Source organism: Macrobrachium nipponense, chromosome 10 (genome assembly GCF_015104395.2).
Source record: "Macrobrachium nipponense isolate FS-2020 chromosome 10, ASM1510439v2, whole genome shotgun sequence".
Classification (NCBI taxonomy): Eukaryota; Metazoa; Arthropoda; class Malacostraca; order Decapoda; family Palaemonidae; genus Macrobrachium; species Macrobrachium nipponense.
In genome coordinates, this window is record NC_087204.1 from 27,673,691 (window position 1) to 27,697,690 (window position 24,000).

General features: G+C 37.0%; 1 protein-coding gene across 2 annotated transcripts in view; it reads right to left on the bottom strand.

Moving 5' to 3' along the window:
• Positions 1 to 24,000, bottom strand: part of LOC135223508 (putative ferric-chelate reductase 1 homolog) — a 117,296-nt gene that overhangs the window by 86,473 nt on the left and 6,823 nt on the right. For both annotated transcript variants that reach the window (XM_064261953.1, XM_064261952.1), the window contains exon 2: positions 11,347 to 11,699. In XM_064261953.1, the coding sequence (XP_064118023.1) occupies positions 11,347 to 11,699 (353 nt within the window). The remainder of the gene's footprint in view (positions 1 to 11,346; positions 11,700 to 24,000) is intronic.

Sequence of the window (24,000 nt, forward strand, 5' to 3'; positions counted from 1 at the left end):
TAAATTACGCCTTTGCATCTGGATATATAAGAGAGGATCTAGGATCATTTGGAATTTTTCCTCAGAAGTAAATGAGAGAGAGAGAGAGAGAGAGAGAGAGATGAGAGAGAGAGAGAGGGAGAGAGAGAGAGAGAGAGAGCAGATACACGCAACAAAGTAGCCACACGCGCCAAAGAGGAGAAACAGAGAGACAACGTTAACATTCAAAATCGAGTCCTTTTGAAATATAATTCACTTTCACTCGCTAAGCAGCCGGTAATCGGAGCTCCAACTGATTTGGAGAGAGAGAGAGAGAGAGGAGAGAGAGAGAGAGAGAGAGAAGAAGAATAATTGCAAATGGACCGGACACAAGAAGACTGCCGTGCCGTTAGCAAAAAAAGGAGAAGAAGAAGAAGAAGAGGAAGAAACGGAGGATGAATAATAATAAGAAGTCAGTCGTTTCGACCACATGGCCATTTCTAAAACCGGATCCGCGCGCTCCACATTTGGGCCAAAGGACGCCGAATGCTAAGAAGGGCCTTGAAACGCATGCCGAAATAGATGCAGGGGTCCCGTTACGTCCTGATTGGGGTTCTCTGAGGAAAAACCTGAAGGAATGGCCAATTCATCGGAGTGAATAATGACACGGATATGATGACAATCACCTGTTGACATTTCATGAACAACAGGTCACCCCTCTGTTCTATTTCAACGTAAATCAACTACAAAAACTTTCATTTAAAACAACAGCGCTCATACAACACGTTTATTCCGCATGTTTCTGAGATTACAAAACATTATATTAACAGGCATTCAAAAGAGCGTGAGGTCACGGGAGCATAAGGCCAAGTTAATAGGAAATCAATGGAAACAACAAACAAACAAACAAACACAGCGCTTGACCTCACCTCTCTCTCTCTCTCTGTTTACTTGGAAGGCACAAATCCAACGCTCTGTTTTTGCTCACGTTTTGTGTGGTATTTACTGCAGATCAAGACTTATCTCTGGTGTTCATCATAGTTAAACTACTAGTGATTGTGATATCAGTGACATTGTGGTATATGCTAGCGCAATATTGGAGCATTTTATGCTTATAGAATAGTACCTAACAGGAAAGAGGACTCCTGTTCAAAATTTTCCAAGTTTGCGCATGCGCACTGAACCCTTATGACGTAGTATATGAGGCTGTTCCTTTACATATCGTTCACTTTTTCTAGTCATCGTCATCACAAACTAGAGAGAAAGAGAAGAGAAAAGAACGATGGACAGCGAATCTTCTACTCCTCTACCACCTAGCCTGAACGCCCATCTTGGGATTTCTTGAACGAAAATTTTACGAAACCAGAACTACAAAAGCATTGCCGTAAGTTAGGATTGAACAAAATATGGGTATCTAAGGAAAAATTAATCGACCTTATCATGAAAAACTATAAACAAACTCATCCTACGAGAGAAGAGGAAACGCATGTTCCTCGAATATCACAGTCATCCCTGACTGAAAATGAGGCTACTCTAAAACTAAAAGAGGAATTATCTACCCTTAAAGAAGATCTTAGCCAGAAAACTTCACAATCAAAGAGTTAAATGAACTTTTGAAGTCTGCTAACGTCACTATAAATAGATTGAATGATCGTCTAACCAACATCGAAGAGTATATACAAACAGAGAGGGGAGTAACTTTACATAATCCTTCATCAGGAACTACAGCACAGGAGGAAGATGGTACACTACTACTGGTGATACAAACTTATGCGACATACGCTCAACCGATCTTGGCGAAAAAACTTTTATAAGAACAATAAGAGGTGCCAATATAGACCTTATACGGAGTTGGGTAACTGAAGAGCTAAACTGGGCACCTGCAAGATGCATTTTAGTGTGTGGTATCTACGATGTCTTGGATGATACATCATCATCAAACATCCTGGATAATTTAAGTAGTCTCGTTATGGAGCTTAAGAACGTTAATGAAAAATAGGAAATCAACATATGTCAGCTGTTTCCGAACCTTCGCGAAGACGAATATCAGGAATTGATTAACTACCATAATAAACGTTACGAACCGACTTAATGGCTCATCAGGTTCTTTAAGTTTCAAGACATTCGGGACTGGAAAAACTGACAGAGATAGAGTCCAGCAACGGAGGGAGGAACTAAACAAGCAAAATAATGTAACCTTAAACTAATTTATTACAATAAACATATTTACACTTTTATACAAATGAGTCAGTAAGTCAGTCAAAAAAAATTAACATTAACAAAGTTAATTAACAGACCATTTGCATCATTATATGCAAAGTTATTAGAAAAAAATAATCAGGCACAAAATTAAAAAGACATCAAAATGAACCAGCTGCATTACTCTAAATAATTAAATTAACACTGAAGCGGCATAATGATAGTCAGAGCAAAACGGGAACACTTCTTTAAACGATGAGGACAACAGTCCAATGCCTGACGATCAAGACAGAGCCGATACGGCAACCACCTCGTCCTTGGAAACAATATGGACATCCTCCTCGACCACTGGACGAAAACACGTAACTGCTGCTGCCCAGTGAGGTCGCTCTCGACACGTCGTCCTCTCGACGACGAAAAAACGCCATTGCTGCTGCCCAGTGAGGTCGCACTCGACAAGTCGTCCTCTTGACGACTCCCAAAAACAAGCTATTGCTGCTGCCCAGTGAGGTCGTACTCGGGACACGTCGTCCTTTTCGACGACGAAAAACACGCCAATGCTGGCAAAGGCTGTCGACCTCCAACTCGAAGTCATACCCCATACGACGACTTCAACCAAATACCAGGTATCCAGTACCTGGCGCTGCCTCATGCTGGTCCACAGATAATTATACCTGACTGCCTCTGACTGACTGACTGACTGGTTGTTCTGCCCTCCAGAACCTGACTGGTCGTTTTTGCCTCCAGAACCTGACTGGTTGTTCTGCCCTCCAGAACCTGACTGGTTGTTCTGCCCTCCAGAACCTGACTGAAATCAGACATCTTCCGACGTCAACTCACTTGACCCTCCAAAAAAAAAGAACAGGTTAGGTAGGTTATCAGTTAAAACAAGCAATACTAAGAAACAAGCGGAATACGCTTGTTCCAAGAAAGCCACTTAACCTGACACCTCACTACCTCAAGAAAAAAAAAAAAAAATTCACTTTTTTTTTAATTTTTTTTTTTTTTAAACAGCACTTCTCTACTCCTCCTCCGATGCTGCCACGAACCTGCCAGTCAAACAGTGCCGAATCCTGGCCTAAGGTCGCCATTGTTACTTCTCAGTGAGGACGCTTCTCGACACGTCGTCCTCTCGACGACGAAAAAAACGCCATTGCTGCTGCCCAGTGAGGTCGCACTCGACAAGTCGTCCTCTTGACGAACTAAAACACGCTATTGCTGCTGCCCAGAGGTGAGGTCGTACTCGACACGTCGTCCTTTCGACGACGAAAACACGCCAATGCTGGCCAAAGGCTGTCGACCTCCAACTCGAAGTCATACCCCATACGACGACTTCAACCAAATAACCAGGTATCCAGTACCTGGCGCTGCCTCATGCTGGTCCACAGATTATTATCCTGACTGCCTCTGACTGACTGACTGACTGGTTTGTTCTGTCCCCCTCCCAGAACCTGACTGGTCGTTTTGCCCTCCAGAACCTGACTGGTTTTTTGTTCTGCCCTCCAGAACCTGACTGGTTGTTCTTTTGCCCTCCAAACCTGACTGTTTTTCTGCCCTCCGAACCTCTGGTTGTTCCCTCCAGAACCCGACTAAATCAGACATCTTCCGACACGTCAACTCACTTGACCCTCCAAAAAAAAAAAGAACAGGTTAATGGTTATCAGTTAAAACAAGCAATACTAAGAAACAAGCGGAATACGCTTGTTCCAAGAAAGCCACTTAACCTGACAATAACCAATTAAGTGAATGGTGTTTAGGCAATGGTATATTAGACATAAACTGTGAGTCATCTTTTAAGCTAGCTACTGGAGAAACAGACGAAATGTGTTTTCACCAGACCAATGAAAACCCTGGAATTTTCTTGAATAGGTGTGGTGCAATTAGACTACTCGAGTCTCTTAGCAAGAAATGCCAGCATTTTAAGCTCTGTGATAATTGGAAGGACGTTAAAAGATCACATACGTGGATAGAAACAAAATCAGAACGTAATGCTATTCATCTGCTAGCACGCCCTCGTATCATGAATACACGTAGGGAATCAGTTACTGGACAACGATGGAATTCAGGGCAGACCACAATTCGGGATCATACTAACTACAGGGAAGACCAGTCGTGGAGGGAATGGAACATTCAGGAAGTATCGTAGAGATGATGGCAAAAACTACGTGCAAAATCAACGTTATCAGTCCCGCCCTCGGATGTTATAACTGTGGTGAATACAATCATAATCAAAAGATCATGTTATTACGACCACAGAATTAGATGCAGTTAGCTGCCATGGTTTAGGCCATAAGAGTCGATTATGCCCTCGCTATGATCTATAGGATAACGACCAGGAAGATGGCACTGCAGAAGGTACAGTGAAGATCGCTATCGCAGAGAGGGATGTGGGAAACCTGCTAACTATAGAACATATAAATGCTCAGTCCTTATTATCGAACTTTGATGAAGTGGAATTGTTAATAAAAGAAAGAAAAATAGACATTTTATGTATAAGTGAAACATGGCTAGATGCGGGTATCCGAGACAATTTTGTAAACATTTCAAATTTTAATATCTATCGTTGCGACCAGGGAAGAGGAGGAGGAACTTGTATCTATGTTCGAGACGATTTAAAAGTTAATAGAATGACCCTAAATGTTGATAAAGTAGTAGGAGTGGAGGATGTCTGGATAACTGTACAACATAAAAAGCTCCCATCATTCATTTTAGGGTGTGTTTACCGCCATCCCAAAGCTTTAGTCTCCTCTTTCGACTACATTAAGGCTGTTTTTAAAGTTGTTTCCTTATGTGGAAAGCCAATTTTATACTAGGGGATGTTAATGATGATTTATTATCTGCTAATAGTAAACTGGGTAAAATTGTGCGCCAATTGAACCTACACCAGGCAATTAATAAACCTACAAGAATTACAACCACAAGCTCATCACTGCTAGATGTTGTCATCACAAACAACCAAAAAATTATTTCCCAAGCTGAAGTAGTTCCTTGTCCCGTCGCTGACCATGAGTTGGTAACACTACAAATAGATATTTCAAAACCAAAAAGGCAGCCTGTAACTAGAACATTTCGTAGTTTAAGACACTATAATCAGAATACGTTCTGTGATAGCCTGTTAAATAGAACCCCTAACCTTAATAAAATTTTAAATATCAGATAATGTAAAATATCCAAGTTTCTATATTTACCAGTGTTTTTGTTGAGAGTTTAAATGAGTGTGCCCCTTGTGTAACGAAAGTAATTACCCGGCCCCCGGCTCCTTGGATAAGCCATGACCTTAAAATACAAATGATGAAAGCAGAGACGAATTGCATGAAAGAGTCAAAGGGATACATTAAACTTAGAATTAAGAAATACTTATAAAAACCATAAAAAAACGAATTGATCACTTATTAAACAAAGAAGGCAGAACATTTTAAGATAAGTTTAAAACTGTCGTGGTAATTTGTCTACTAAATGGGAAATGTTCATGAAATGATCCCTGCCACAAATAGTAACGTAAGCATCCATGATTATAAAGATAAGAAAGATAAAGCAGAAGAATTTAACGAATATTTTGCAAATGTAGGTCGACTGGCCTTCGAAAATTCTCACAGATCCTCAATGCAAATAATACTCTGCCCACTATAGATACTATTATACCTCAAGGTATCGCGAATAACCTTTTCAGACCGCAACCCGTTGACGTAGATACAGTTGTCTTGGTTGTGAGGGATTTGAATGACTCAAAGGCGTTTGGATCTGATGGTATCTGTCTCCGTTTCATACGAGATGCCTTACCCGTGATAAGTTTTTTACCTAACCGTTATAGTAAAACACCTCCTTGTCACTGGCCTCTACCCCACCGACTGGAAACTATCGCATGTAATACCATTTTTCAAGAACGGTGACCCAGATGCAGTCGAAAATGATCGCCCTATATCACTTCTACCAGTCTTATCTAAGATATTAGAAAAATAGTTGCAGTTGCAGCTCATGCAATATCTGAAGAAAATAACTTATTATCACAAACCCAACATGGTTTTAGACCACATCTATCCACCGAAACCGCACTCATGAAGCTCACAGAGAAAATTTATAGTAACATAGACGAAAAAAGATCTCTCTTCTCATTATTGTTAGATCTCTCTAAAGCATTTGATAGCGTTAGCCATGATATCCTACGTAGTAAATGTATAAAACTAAAAAATCGACCCGTTTTGGTTCAAAATTATTTGGAAAATCGTATCAGTCATTAAGAATAGACGATGTAATATCTTCCTCTAAGCCAGTACAATTTGGGTTCCACAAGGTCAATATTAGGACCAATTCTTTTCTTAATCTATATCAATGATATGTCTACTTCATTACAGGATTGTCTCTTAATACAGTATGCAGATGACAGTCAAATCCTAATCACCGGAAACCATAGAAGAATTACAAATGTTAATTTCAAGAGCGGAAAGTATCTTTAGAAAATGCTAAATATTATTTCCAAACTAATGGATTAAATGAAACGAATCAAAAAACTCAGTATATTTTCCTGGCTCAAGACAGTACATTTCCTCAAATTCCTGATAATTATAGTTATAAATTTCAATGGCCATGCTATTAGAAAAAGTGACCATGTAAAAAACCTTGGAATTTACTTTGATCAGTACATGTGTTTTTTGATGCTCATATAAACGAAGTTAGTAGGAAAGTGAATGGAACACTAATTTATATCAACAGAATAAAAGACAGATTTGATCATGAAATGCGCAAAAATGGTTGTTCAGTCGCTTGCGTTAAGCATAGTAAACTACTGTTTTGAAGGTATGGGGCACTACGTCTAAACAACAACAACATCGAATACAAAAACTCCAAAACTTTGCGGCAAAAGTGACTGATGGGAAGGCAAAGAAATACGATCATGTAACCCCAATTTTAAAGGAATTAGAATGGCTAAATATAGAACAAAGAATACAGTATGACTTTTGTCTGTTAGTTTATAAAATATTGAATAATTTATTACCAACATGGATTTTTCCTCTGACATTAGTTGGATTTTAGAAGTGACAGGACAACAAGAAATAGCAACGACCTTTGCGTGCCAAGGACAAAAATACCGAGCTGGGTAAAAGATCGTTCACTGTACAGGGTCCTTTAGCTTGGAATAAGCTGCAACAGCTATAAAATCAACAGTTAATATCAATTCTTTCAAATCAGCTCTAAAGAAACATTTTTTGGCCGATAGGTTGATAACGCTTTATACTGCATTTCCAGAATTGTAACAATTGGGAGGGCAACTTTCTAAAAAATCATAATGTTCATTTACACAATGTAAGTAAAATTATACATACTATTTTTGTATTTTAAGATGTTAAATCAGTGTGTGTGAACTGTGAGTAGTATGAAATGTAACTCATGCATTGCAATATATTTTATCCTTTGTAAGATACAGAATAGCCAATGTAAATATTGGAAATAAAGCTTATTATTATTATTATTATTATTATTATTATTATTATTATTATTATTATTACTGGCTTCGTGGACCACCTCCAAGTAGACACGTAGACTTCATCTCATTCAGAGAGAGACAGAAATTCCCTTACCAGTTCTTATTATTATATTATTATTATTAGTTATTATTATTATTATTATTATTATTATTATTCTTATTATTATTAGTATTATTATTATTATTATTATTATTATTATTTTTATTCTGTTAAAGAGAATGGCAGAATTAAGCGAGTTGATTTTATATAGTTTTTTCCATTTTTCTGGCAATTCGCTTCTCAGGCTCAGCGATGTTTCTGAGTAAGCGAGTGTAAGAAAAATAGAAGAAAAACAAAATATATAAAAAAAACTCGCTTAATTCTGCCATTCTCTTTAACAGAATAATAATAATAATAATAAAATAATAATAATAATAATAATAATAATAATAATAAAAACAATGCCTAAAAGAGTGTCTTCTACCAAAATATTATTATTATTATTATTATTATTCCACAGAATGAAATTCACAGCATTATACCTTCCTTCACGACGGCAATGACCCACCACAGGTGGTTAATCACCAGGTACATCACTCATTGCTTAGATCAGCGGAGGCCAAATAAGACTTGACGAAATTTGCCTAGAGCGTTCCGGCTTGGTTGGGAAATCGAACCCGAGAAGTTTCGCAGGTCCACAAATACCCATCTGCGTAGTTCATTCGATCACAATTGTCTAGAATATACTAACTTTCAAAACATGAATGGTATATCTTCATGCGAGGAAAGATTCCTCGAGATATTAAGTCCTCGTGTTGAAAAAATAATATGAAAAAAAGAAAAAAAAAAGTGAAAACCAGGACGGAACAGCTACAACGGGCATTCCTCAACATTCACAAGTTCTTTCACGGCTTCACCTGCCGGGTCCTGGTGGCAATGGGTACAGCAGAACGAAATTCTAGGCAACGTACTGAAATTCCTTTTACGGGGAGATTAAATTCGAAAAACCGGGATATATTTCTGTATGACGAAAACTTAACAGTACCGGTAATAGGCCTTGACCATATATAGGTAGGGTTAAAATACGTACACTGTAATACAATAATAATAATGATATAAGTAATAATAAGAGTAACAATACAACGAAGGCCACATATTTCGATTCAACTTACAACGATTTAAAAAAAATGAACAGGAAAAGCTCATATGATTTTGACATCCTAAGAAATGGTCGGCGGAATGTTGGAGATAAAATGAGAGAAGGAAAAAAATGAAGGCCGAAGGGTCGCTGTAAGAGAGAGAGAGAGAGAGAGAGAGAGAGAGAGAGGAGAGAGGCCTAGCCATGCCAATCCACCCACATCACCCAACCAAATGCCCCGCTCTCTCTCTCTCTCTCTCTCTCTCAGGACCTCCTCTTCCTCCTCCTAACATCCCCCCCCCCTCCCCTCCCCTCTAACCCTCCCACACTCACCTACAACACCGCCCCCCCCAAACCCCCTCCCACCACTTCCCTCCCGACTGCGCTTAACGGATCAGCGGTCGGGGTGAGAGGTTCCTCTGTAGTCAATTCCCGGTGGGAACATCACCCACCTCTCAAAAGACTTTGTGATCTCAAGTATTCAGGAGATGATACTCGTAATACTAACTGATTCCAGTTCGTTCCGGATTTGGTGATCGCTAAAAGTACCCCGGTGTTTTGCCATCGCCATTATAAGTTGCAGTGATACAGGGTGTCCATAAAGTCCCAGTACCATTACAAGTATTTCTTGCTCAGAATGGTACTGGAACTTTATGGACACCCTGTATCATGCAAGGTAAAACGCCTCTCTTTACCTTGGTATAATGATGACACTTTCAGTATTCATCCCACCGTCCAGTGTCAAGATGCTTTTAGTATTCAACACCTATCAATTGGTGCCATGATACCTTGTGTGTCGTTTATTCATGGAAAATTATACATGAAAGTTTAAACAAGGTGTGTGTGTGTGTGTACAGCACTTGGCTAGATTCGTTAATTCCCCGGAAATACCCAAGTGAATCAGTAACCAGTACCCAGAAGAACTCTTAATTTGATACCCTCCCTACTCCCCTCCCGAGAGAGAGAGAGAGAAGAGAGAGTTGCAGTCCTAGAACAGAAGAGGTGATACATTTACAGTTAGCCGCAAGTAATTCATAATCAGCTATAACGAAATTTCTGAAAAAGAAAAAAAGAAGAAGAAGAAGAAGAAGAAGGCAGCAGCTCAGCCTTCCCGTCATCTGGCAAAACAGCGCAGTCACGCATACGCGAATGAATGATACACACACTGCGAATGAACGCAAGAACCAAAAACGATGTAGTTTTTGTGACACGGCTCAGCAAAGCGGTAAAAAAAAAATAACAAAATTATAGTAATAGGGTATATAAATCACAAAATAATAGCTACGTGGAACAGAATATTAACAAAAATAACATGTTTTCACTAAAACTACGATAATAAAACACAGGCATACCACGCCAAGACCAGAATGCTCAAATAGCCTGTACGCTCTTTCGCCTAAAGATACTGACAACGCAGCGTTGAAGTCACCGGAGCAAACTGCATAGATCTCTATATGTAGATTTTTTTTTATAGCGTAAGTGAAATTAAAACTGATTCTTGTTTATTGGAATAGATATATTCTTATTTACCCGAATAGATAAATTCGTGTTCATCTGAATAGATATACTCTTGTTTATCTCAATAGAGCCATTCTTGTTCATCTGATTAGATAAATTCTTGTTTATTTGAATAAATCCATTTTGTTCATCTGATTAGATAAATTCTTGTTTATCTGAATAGATCCATTCTTGTTTATTTGTATAGATGAAATCTTGTTTATCTGAATAGATGAAATCTTGTTTATCTGAATAGATGAAATCTTGTTTATCTGAATAGATAAATCCTTGTTTATGTGAATAGACAAAATCTTAAACAATCGATGAATTTTTGTTTATCTGAATAGATAAATCCTTATTTGAATAGATAAATTCTTGTTTATTTGAAGATATAAACTCTTGTTTAGCTGAATAGATATTATCTGTTTATCTAAATAGATAAATTCTTGCTTATCTGAATAGAGAACTCATGTTTATCTAAATAGATAACTCATGATTATCTGAATAGATAAATTCTTATTTATCTGACTAGATAAAATCTTGTTTATCTGAAAGGACAAATTCTGGTTTATCTGGATAAAGAAACTTTTGTTTATCTCAACTTAAAATTCTTGTTTATCTGAATAAATAAATTCTCGTTTGTCTGGATAAAGACATTGTCATTTATCTGAACAGTTCATTCATGTTCATCTGAATATATAAATTCTTGTTTATCTGGATAAATAAAATCTTGTTTACCTGAACAGATAAACAAGGGTATACGTTTGCATAAACATAAATCAATATATTAGTCACCGCAAAAAAAGACCAATATAAGGGGTGCGTCCACACTGTAACAAAACGTACCTGCAAACGCACGAAACATATCGCACACACTTCGCAAACATTTTAAATACAAGTCAGCGACTTGTTGGCAATTCAAGCCAGTGACGATTTAAAGAGCGTCTAAAGATTCATTCTCCACGCACGGTTGTCGACTTGATTACAACCTGTCTATGACAGTGAATGCAGTATGTTTCCTATGCAAGTTCACGACCCTAAAAGAATAGATGAATTAACGGGACAAAAACAACCATCTTCGGGAACACTCACGTTGAAGCCCTTCCCGCAGGTGAGGTAGCTGTGGTCAGTGGTGAAGAAGGTGCCCACGACTTGGGTCTCGTCGTCCGGGTTGCGGGCCTGCACCAGGAACCCCATGAAGCCCTCCTCCTCGTCAGGAGTGTTCAGGGTGACCAGCATCCTCTTGCCGCCCTGGACCGTGGCCGCGCCGGGCGCGATGGTGTATGGGGAAGGCGTGCCTTGCGTCACCAGCCCGTGCCCCGGCATCAGGTCCCCGCAGGCGGTGTCCGGGGCGCCCCTGGAGTAGCCCAGGACGCCGCTGCTGGGGAGGTGCGACGCCAGCAGGATGAGGAGCACTGATGCAATCAGCATAGGGGTCCGTGAGGCTGTCAAATATAAGAAAATAAATCTTTTATGTAATTTCAAAATGACAAATATTAATTTACGTAAAATACTTCATGCAAATTCTAGTTAAAATTACCAACTGAGACGAAGAAGACATTGAAAGCAGCCAATTAATAAATTTCATATTAATTAAACAGCGTGACAGTTAATGGAGAGAGAACGATAATAATAAACAAAACAGATCTATGAACTCAACGAGCAAAATGAAAATAAAAATAAATTTAGATTTAATACTAGATAAGAATTAGGTATATATACATATTATATACATTAAGAAAATTATCATTATTACCAAAGAATGTAATGATGGATACGTGGTAATTATGTATTGATACCGGAACTGCCATTTTTTTTAAATATGAGATTTATATAATTTGTTTATAATTATTACACATAAGAAGAAAACCAAGAATTTATGCTACCAATATAAAAAATGATTCGGATTGGGGTTACCGGTTAAGTGACAATATAAACACGTGTTTATATTAGCTATTAATATTAGTCTATGTCTACACAAAATTATTTAATTTGACAGGAAAAAAAATTATTTGCCATCCGCAAACTCTGCATGATACTAAATTCTGGCAGAGAGAGAGAGAGAGAGAGAGAGAGAGAGAGAGAGAGAGAGAGAGAGAGAGAGAGAGAGAGAGAGAGAGATTCTTGCTTCTATGCAAACAATTTTACGGCATACCGAGTTTTCTTAATGAGAAAAATTTTTTTTTTAAATAACGAATGAATAATTTGCTGCATCACCAACACATACATAAGTGACTGGCCAAAGCAATCTTGCACTCTCGGAGTCAAGCACAACACGGACACATCTTAAAGTATAAAATCCTAAATATTACAACAGCAGCCTCTCGTGTTGTTAAATGAGAAAGTACAAAAAAAGATGATTTCACCCGATGTACGCATTCACAGGATCCTCTAGGAACAAGAGCCAGTGTTTGGATAAGGCGAACTTTGTGTATTACAACGAAGACCAGTTCCTCGTTGGACGAGTGGCTTTCGATCTCGGCTACCAATCCAGTGGTCCGAAGTTCGATTCTCGGCTCGGTCAACGCGGAATCAGAGGAATTTATTTCTGGTGATAGAAATTAATTTCTCAATATAATGGTACGGATCCCACAATAAGCTGTAGGTCCCGTTGCTAGGTAACCAACTGGTTCCTAGCCACGTAAATATATCCAATCCTTCGGGCCAGCCATAGGAGGGCTGCTAATCAGCTCAGTGGTCTGGTTAAACGATATAGAACGTATCCTATCGACTTGAAGATGGAGCCAGAGATACATCGTACAAAAGGCATAGCCCGGTACCAGTGGTCCATAAAGTATTTAAAGCCTGTCGTATCCTGGGGCTATACAGACAGACACCTAACACCTATCAAAAGGAGATGTTTTTGTTTTCTTTTCCGTCTTGGTTCGTACGGCAGAGTCCAGTTGTCCACACCAGACCTCTTATTCCTTGTAACATTATCCCACTTCGAGCAAGGGCACGGGCCTAACAGACCAGCCTTGCTTAACCCAACAGCAGGTTTCCTTTATTTTTGCAAAGAACTGGTCCACCACGCATTTTACATTGCATTTTCATCATCAAAATAGCCGTATACAATGCACCTTGCGAACAGCCACCACTTAAGTCATTCTCAAAGGCCTTCATTTTGCAAATGGAGTCAGCCACTCGATTTACAGGATGACTCATGCAGAACCATGCCTTTCGGCCATTTGTAATGGATATAAACCAGGAAGTGCTCGTCAGTGTTTCATGCTCTCGCATCCTTGCCGAGTTTGTCCAGTGAAAGAGATTACTATCAGAGTTATTATTGTCTGTTAGTAATGATATACACACTGACACACCACGTCCCGTCTATATAAACGTGAGAAAGTGTACTAGCCTTTGACGGCAATTTATAATGCTATAGTTCTCAGGAAACGGGAACAACTTTGACCATCCGTGACCTGCAACCTAAGACTGAAGATATTTGAATAATATCATAAGCGCCTTGTGGCTAGTCGTAAGGAACCGTAACCTACTTACTGACGTTCAATTCTAAAATCATATTTATACTCTTACTAATACTTAACTTTCTAAACTAGCTAACTGCCGTCACTCTTCTTTCACCCATCCTACCTATCAGCTAAAAGAAAAAGTAATTCACTGGTGTCCTTCTCGAATTTTCTAACTAGCTTTAACCTAAACGAAGTGGTCTCATTTCTTGAAAACGAAGAAAAGCTAAACTGAAATTACCCGAAGGCTTCCTCATCAAACGTGGACAATTACAACCAACCTCAAAATACTTCCTTTGGTTTAGGTTTCTATTTTATGTCCAATGATGCCAATCTGGATTGTTTCAACCAGCCTTAACCTACTTCCTGAGATTTCATATTTTATATATACTCTTTTAAACAAACTTAAATAAATTTCTATCTAGCTTTGGGTTACAATTTTTATTATATATACACTCTCTGGTACAAAGGCTGACGTAAAAAACAACCAGCTGTGAATTATTTACCAAGAGTAATATTATATATATATATATATATATATAAATATAAATATATATATATTATATATATATAGATATATATATATATATATTATATATATATATATATATACTATATATATATATATATATACAATACATATTACAATGTTCCCGATACATACACATGACACATGGCAAAAACTTTAACCAGACACAACATACGGTATACCCGTACTACTTCCCTTTTCCTTTTATTATTTTTTAATTTACCGAAACATATATTCAACTAATTCAACAAATTTAGCGACGAAACAGAAGCCCACTGATGCATAATTTAACTCCTAAAAGTCACGTAACCACGAACAATACACCCACACAAATTGCAGAATGCTCGTTCCACAATGCATTCAATGCGTTCACGAGGATAATAAGCATGACTGTTTATTCACCAGCGCATTCATTACGTCTACAATGCAGCATGACCGTCCTACATGACACGCTCATTCCACTCGTGAGAATGCTCGGAATGAAGGTCAGCGTGACAGGTCAGAATGACACGGCAACGGCTGGAGGCAATGGTCCATTCTTCTCGAGAACAGAATGTTTTGTCGCGTTACGTTAAATGCGTTACGTTAAAATACGTAATTCGGTCCAAGGCCAATCTATTGTCATGGCGAAGAGACTAAGATTCTAAAGGCGTTCTCAGGTGAGTTTTTCTGGAGGTGTTGTTTGGTGGATGAGTATCGAGGTGTTTTGAATTGTTGCATGGGTGTTACGTAAATATAAGATAGCGTGAGGGCTTCTTGGCAAATGATTACAGTCCCTCATGTCAAAAGTTTCAAAGTCTGATTATATATACTATATATATATATATATATATATATATATATATATATATATATATATATATATATATATATATATATATATATATGTAATATATTTAATACACATATCTATCCCTATACGTATACATGTGCATTAACAAGAGTTTCAGTCTGATTATATATACTATATATATATATATATATATATATATATATATATATTATATATATATATATATATATATATATATATATATATATATATATATATATATATACACACACACACACTATATATGTGGTGTCAATGCATATATATTAGTAAATAGTATACATAGTGAATAAAAAACACTAAAGCGTTAAAAAACACGAACTACTGTTAATAAACTTAACCCAGCAAAACATAAAATAATGAATCAAGTCACTGATCACTGAAATAATCTCTAGCCTCTATGGAGAGAAAAAAAGAAAGAAAAAAAAAGTGGTGGTCAGTTCCGTGTAGCAAAAGGAAGCTACCTAACAAAGTATAAGGAAGAAACCTTTCATCTATATATAGGAAACGTGCTTGCAAGCACGCTTGAGCAGTCAGGGGCCCGTGAGAACATACCTCGAAATTTTTCAACTTTCAGATTATGCCTCGGGTCATTGGAACGCTGCCGGACTGTCTGTCAATTTCATAACACTGGAGGGATTGGGTTTTCTTAATGGTGAGATCTGACCTAGTTTTTTTGGTTGGCTTGTATTTTAATTAGCTAGCATTCCCTTTGTGTGTGTGTTTATTTTTCTTACATTGTCTACATTTTGAGACTTGGATTGGCATTTTTTTTTAAAGAATTCTATATCTACTTTCCAAGTTATAAACTCAGTCTGGTCGTGTATCTTAACGAATTCAGCATCTCCCATTTGCCTAAATTAACATTCTAAGTGTCTTATATTCACTCAAAAAGTTTCTGATTCAAATCCTACCAAACATGACACACAAAATTGTGAATCAAGACCTTAGATAGTGTAAATTAGTATGTAAGCATTCTAATGACAATGGTGACTGGCTTGGATTTTGTAGTACCTAGATTGTTACAATGAAATTGGCTCCTGGTTTTCATATTCTGGATTCCATTCCTAGAATCGTAGAATGAGGATTAAGGGCAGATTTTCAGAAATACGATTGAACGTTTAGCTGGTGTCATGGAATTATTGTATATGGCATGAGTAAAATTCCAGCTTCAGCTGAAGACCAACGGAAGGACGATTTCGAGACTTCTGCATAAGAATTGTTTATTTAGAAACTCTGCCTCAGTTGAAGACCAACGGAAGGACGATTTCGAGACTTCTGCATAAGAATTGTTTATTTAGGGGTATATAGTTGGTACATACAACTCCTGTTGGCACTGAATTCATTATGAAGGGAAACAGGAAATTATAAAAGCCATCAAGTACTGTAGTATACTCAAACCAAATTAACACGCCAATCCTTTCGTGTAAAAATTCTCCCCAGCAAAACCAAGTTAGAAAACAAAAAGGAAATCCTTATATCAATCAAAGTCAAATTGTATGTCAAGTGTGGGATCGTTGACGTAAAGTTTTTTGGCTTTTTTTTCTTTTTTTTTTTTCCTTTCCTCGGCACAAACGCACTCGAGCAAGAAACGGAATGAATCACTTTGAGAACTTGGGAAAAAAAAAGAGAAAAAAAGGCAACAGCGAAGTCGATTTTTCCCACACTGTTACGAGAACTAAACTTAAGACTATCGTAATGTGATATTAGAAACGTGAACTTACAGTTATACCATTCCAAACATTTTACATGTACACACACTAATATATATATATATATATATATATATATATATATATATATATATATATCTGGATATATATATGATGGTAAAAAGTTCTGTAACAACAGAATTCCATCTAATAAAAGGAGCCCATAAAAACACCAAAATATAGAGAAAAATAGTACTATATTTCAGAGACTGCTGTCTCCCTCTTTTCTGTAAACTTTTCTCATTCATCTACCTGAAGAGGGAGACAGCCAGTCTCTGAAATATAGTACTTTTTCTCTATATTGGTGTTTTATGGGCTCCTTTTATTAGATATATATATATAATATATATATATATATATATATATATATATATATATATATATATATATATATATATATCTTATATATATAATATATATATAATATATATGCACATTATATAAATATATGTATATTTGTATGCTTTATCATCAATAGACACGTTTATTTTTTTTTCGATTTTTACTAAAATATTATGCCCAGCTTCGTTTGTATCAACCGCAGAAGGCATAGGTTCGAAGGTTATTATAAAGATGAATTTCTATAATATTTTGTACACACACATACACACTATATATATATGTAAGTGATTACATAATGAAAAATATTGGAATGTTATTCCATATATATATATATAAAACTAAAAACTAAAGAGGTCAACCAGATTGCTTGCAGGAATGTGATCAGACCAGAGACGATAAAGTATGCTAAGATGACATATACAATAAAGTAGGCTAAGATGACATGCCGTCACCTGTGGTCCTTCATTTGTTTTGAAAACATTAGTCCAAGCTTCCTGCTTGAGACAACTACCGCGACCTATAATTCAAACGGCCTACGTGATTTGTAACTATGTCATCTGTATGTATGTTCATATGTTCGAGCTACTGTCTGCTTCCTTTATGATTTGTAACTGAGATGGTAGTCAGAGTGGAATTAGCCATCATCATTGGCAGAAGCGATCAAGCCATCGTCATTTGCAGACCTGTACAATCCTATCTGATATTCATCTTGTAATCTCAGAGAATAGAACTATTTTTTATACTTCGTGTTTCTACTAGAAACCTCACAAATCAGAAAGAAGATATCATCATGAGTTTAACACATCGTCGTCATAACCAAAGAAGATACCGACTTCGTAAGTTATCAACAAAACCCAAGACACTCCAATGAGTATGGAAGTGCATAACCAACCGACTTAGCGTAAGATTATCGCAAGTCTAACATAACCTCAGGGCGCCTTATTATACAATGCGTATAAATAAATTCTTCTGTTAAAACAGGATACGTCTCAAGTTTAAAAGGTCTATTAACACACTGTTTCAAAGCTAAGGACTTAGCTTTACAACAGCGTTTTAATGGGCCTTATATATATATATATATATATATATATATATATATATATATATATATATATATATATATATATATATATATATATATATATATATATATATAAGCGAATCCCACAGGAAAATGATAGTCAGAAATCCAAGCGCTTTCGTCTTTACTAAGACATTGTCAAGGAGCGAATGAAATACAATTGGAGAGAAAGGTCTCAGGTACACAACAAGATCAAGAATACCAGATGGTTAATTGTCAAAAGGGTAAAAATTAAGAGAGATAATCCAGGATTATCGGATATCACACGGTCACAAACCTAAACATATTTGACCCTAACCGACATTACAAAGTATCTTTACAGTGCAAAAGATGTAAAAACTGAATATATTCATTTTGTTGCTTATATTTATCTACAACTTTTTTCATTATGAAAGCATCAAGTTTAAATAAACCAAGACTTAAATTTAGAACATTTCTATTATTTGACTTGATGAAACAAGATTCAATGGGATTAAGGCTCTTGCTTGACTCCAGTTAATAGGATGGTCTAAATCTCTCATATGTACGAATAATGCATTCGATATTTGCCCAGTTCTCACAGAATATTGATGCTATTTGAGACGTTGTGAAAGAGATTTACCGGTCTGTCCGTAATAGACTTTATCACACTTCTTATATGCAGCCTGGAAGATCTTTGGGAGAATTTTTTATTACTAAACTCTTGACATTAATATTACTGAAAACAACATTTATGTTAAAAAGCTTTAAAATTCTAGGAATATCTAAAAACCTTTCATCATAGGGTAATTTTAGAATGTTATGCTTACTAAATTCAAGTTTGTCATTAGTTGAATAAAATGTTTTTCTAGCTCTTTTCCATGCCACATCTACAAAAGTCCTTGGGTATTTAATTTCAATGCAATATCATAAATAGTTCTAATTGTAGATGTGGCATGGAAAAGAACTAGAAAAACATTTTATTCAATTAACCATCTGGTATTCTCGATCTTGTTGTGTACCTAAGACCTTTCTCTCCAACTGTATTTCATTAGCTCCTTGACAATGTCTTTGTAAAGACGAAAGCGCTTGGATTTCTGACTATCATTTTCCTGTGGGATTCGCTTATTTATGAAGTCACGTGCAACTACTGTGATCTTTTAAATATATATATATATATATATATATATATATATATATATATATATATATATATATATATATATATATAGGCTAAACACCAACGCAAAACGAGCGTCATCCATCTTTGGAAAACCGAACGAGCTATGAATGTCACGCCCCAATTCCCGACCTAATAACAATGATTGAACGGAAGACGGATCATCGCAAGTCCGACTGCTCTTGAAACGCTGTGACCAAACCTCCCACGCCCCCCACCCCCCCCCTCCCCCTCCCCCCCCCCCCCCAACCCCCCCCCCCCACCCCCCCCCCCCCACCCCCGCAAACACAGAGCACAGCCACCACCACGGCCTGTCACTACATCGTCTCCCGTTGATGTTTATTCCCACGACTACTGGTGGCCGTTACTGAAGATGAAACATCACCTACTACGCATATAGTACTGGTCACACTTCCTTATGAATGGATGACTCATATGAGGTCTATGTATACCTATCTTCCCTCATTTCAATTGATTTTTTCCTCGCTGAATATGACGACTATGTGTACTACTTCCCTTATTTATTCATTTATTATTATTATTATTATTATTGTTATTATTATTATTCTTTTATGTCTTTCAGAATATGAGGACTATGTATCTTCCCTTGTTTTTATTTGTCTTTTTTTTTTGCCTTTCAGAAGGGGTCAAAACATAAAGTATCGAAATTCTACTATAACAAAACGTATAAAAAAAAATCTGATAAAAATGAGAACAAGTTCAAATATCAGAAAAATAACGCCAGCGGTATATGAAACCTTCTCAGAGGTGGTCAAAAGATAAAACGTATAAGATATCTATTATATTAAAAAAAACGTATAACATAATCTGTCGCAAAAAATTAAAATATCATAAAATGTACAACGTCTGAGTTATTTGAAGCCATCGTGAATAGGCTAATAGCAAATGATATTCTCTTCAAAATAATGCGTCAAGTTTATCGACTATGTGGGTAAATAACAGTGTTGTCTCAATACCATAATCCCCCGTTTAAATAAAAGGAAACCAGGTCATCATAATAATGCAAGCCTCTCCACGAGACCGCAAAAAGACGCAATGATAGGCCGACAGATATGCAATTTACGGAAAGTAATACACCAACAGATGGCAGAAGATAAGAGAAAAAAACATAAACAAAAAATTTAATTAGGCATCGTCTATCATATTAAATTTGTTTTAATTCTGCGGGTTCGTATTTCCTGATGAATGAGATCATGCATCAGTAGATGATAAAATGCAGGGCTATCCTAAATGATAGAGCATTAGCCTATTCAGTGAACAAACAAGTTTTTCGTTTATGGGTCTAGTACTCTTTACCAACAATGGCGATCGATAGAGCGCAAAAAAATCAACCCCGAACAGTTTCGAGCACGTGGACCAATCAATTTTGATTCGTGCTTGTAATCTGACACAAATGGCAATGTTCATCGTCACAAGAAATATATTTGTTAATATTTACTCAAAACAAGTCCAAGGAAACATACATATGCAAATTAGTCTACAATTTCCTTTCCACTTCCCCCAGCACCAGCACACATCAAGCGTGACCAGGTGGCTCTGATGTCAACGGAAAGAGTGCGATCAAATTTCCTGGCCAAGAGTTGCCAAGTATCAGTATAACTTTAGATTTTCTTCTGCTAACTGTTTTTTCAACATCAGACCAGTCGTCAATATCAAATTATCTGAAATAACCGATTAAATAATGAGCAAACGAGTTCGATTTTGATTAGGCTCGATTTATGTAGCAAGGTTACATTTGCTATTTCAGCAAATTGTAGCCCTTGGAATATATATCTATCATTATCCTTATTGGTCAAAATGAACACACATTCTAATGCTAACTTGCACAACAATCTTCTGCAGAATAGAAAGAGCCAATCAGCAAAAGCAGTATAGCTGAGCTCCATCATAAAAATCGCTGCCAAACGAAGGAGCCACCCACGGACAAATCACAGCGTAGAAGACTTCAGGAGAGAAAATCACAGGAAGGAAAGTTAAAAAGGCACCAGTGGCCCCTGTCGGACCCAGGTGGGTAGCCCCCTTGAAGTTGTTCACCTCGAGCAACTCTCAATAGTTGCACATTTCACATTGTCAGAATTCTTGGAGCTGTAACTCCGCTGTAAACAGTGGCTTTGCTTGCAAAACACAAATGCAATGCTCTAACTTCAAGAAGTGATGGTATACGAGACTGCGCTTCCTGGGAAACAAGTTGTGTAGACGTTTTTGGCATTCAAGAGTTGTAGACGTTTCTGGGAAACAAGTGTTTTAGACGTTTCTGGGATAAAAGTTGTGTAGACATTTCAGGGATAAAAGTTGTGTAGACATTTCTGGGATACAAGTGTTGTAGACGTTTTTGGGAAACAAGTTGTGTAGACGTTTTTGGAAAACAAATTAAGAAAAAAAGAACCATTTACTTTTACAGAGCGTTGTTAGCTGAACATTAGTCCTAAATATACCAGTGGTAACCATCATCGTAGCAGGATAATTCCAGAAAAATAATGACATGCTCAAAATAATCACGGAACTCATTGAGAGATTTAAATAACCAGAAAAATAATGACTCAAAATAATTAGGGAACATATTAAGTGTTTAAAATAATCACGAAACAAATTAAACATTCAAGATAAACAAGGCACCAATGATATGCTTAAAATACACAAAGGATAAATTAAAATGCTAAAAATAAACAAGGAACGCGTTGAATACTTAAAATAAACATGGAACGCATTAAAATGGCCAAAATAAACACGGAACAAACTAAAATGCCTAAAATAAACACGGAACATTAAAATGCTTGGAATGACCATGAAGCACATCAAAATGCTTACAACAAAGTGGAACAAACTGGATGCTTAAAATAAACAAGGAGCAAATTAAAAAGCTTAAAACAAACAGAAGATAACACTGGAATCATACAAAAATCAAATGAGTAACTTCATGTTTTAAATAATCAAGGAAAAACCACAAGCGATACTACTTGAATTCTAGACATAACTGGTTAAAAATCTTTCACCAACGAGAAAATGACCTTTACACTTTTTTTCAGAGAGAGAGAGAGAGAGAGAGAGAGAGAGAGAGAGAGAGAGAGAGAGAGAGAGAGAGAGAGAAAGCAACTAAAGGTTATTTATTCCTTTACACCATAAATGTATATTGGGAGTGGAGGTTTAGAATATGATTCTAGTTGCAAACCTGTCTTTCCATACCAAGAAAATATTAAGGAGAGAGAGAGAGAGACAGAGAGAGAGAGAGAGAGAGCGTGCAACTGAAAGTCCATCTTTTAACGTCACAGATGGAATGGCAGTTCAAAACACGATTAGGGTTGCAAATCTGGCGTTCCATAACAAGAAAAAGGAGAGAGAGAGAGAGAGAGAGAGAGAGAGAGAGAGAGAGAGAGAGAGAGAGAGAGAGAGAGAGAGAGAGAGAGAGAGTGCAACTGAAAGTCCATCTTTTAATAAAACGTCACAGATGGGTGTTTGGAGTGGCAGTTCAAAACACGATTAGGGTTGCAAATCTGGCGTTCCATAACAATAAAAAGGAGAGAGAGAGAGAGAGAGAGAGAGAGAGAGAGAGAGAGAGAGAATCAGCCAATTCCTTAATACCTCACAGAACCACTTAACAATACTTTAAACCCTGCCGAAACTCATGGTCCGCCAATTCGGCCCTTCGTTCTTTAGCCTTTCATTCTCATCCCGCCGTGAGAATGTCCAAGGAACTCAGAGCACGCATTCCGAGAAGGCCGTCGAATCGATGTCATTTCGAATCGCATGGAAAAAAAAAAAAGAACAATAGTTTTTGTGTCTATTTCCATCCAGTGCGCATTCACCTATTAAGGCTGGACGTTCACTGGCAAGTGATGTTACATGCTTCTCATGCCAACTGACATACCGGTTTCCTGAAATGACATGACGGCTATGATGGCAAACTATTATGGTTTATGTAGGGTACATTATTTCCTATTAAGTTGTCAGCGCGTCATTAGGCTATCAGTAATACTGTTATTATTACTATTGAGTTTGATATTTATAGATGAATACAGATCGTGACCCTTTAGTCTGATAACTAATGGTTGCAAATAGGCATACTAGGCCTATATCAGCGCTTAAGTCATTCACTCGATTCTTCTCTTGTTCATAAAATATTACATACGTAATATGGGGATGTGAAAGTGATTGTCACAAACTGCTAATCCCAATGCGCTTATTTTCTCCCTTGTCGTAGACTGGTAACATGTACGAAATACAAACTATACTCTATTTTTTTCCATCTGTCCACCCGCCTGTGGTGTTTGCGTATGGTAACACTGCGTCCCGGGCTTTAGATAGTCACATTCAGCTTACATTCAACAATAATAACAACATCCTATTTCGAATATTAAAAGTGTAATTCGCATACAGTAAATTATTAAAACACTTTTCAGTTGCAAATGTACACCCAGATATTCTTTTATTTACCTAAAACTTACACAAAGCGTAACTATCTAAAGCCCGGGACGCAGTGTTACCATACGAAACACCACAGGCGGATGGACAGATGGAAAAAAACAGATTATAGTCACTAGTATAAGCAATAATTATTACAGAGCACGCACTCGACTTTCTATTAACACAAGAGGCAATGCCCGCGAAAACACGTCATCTTGAA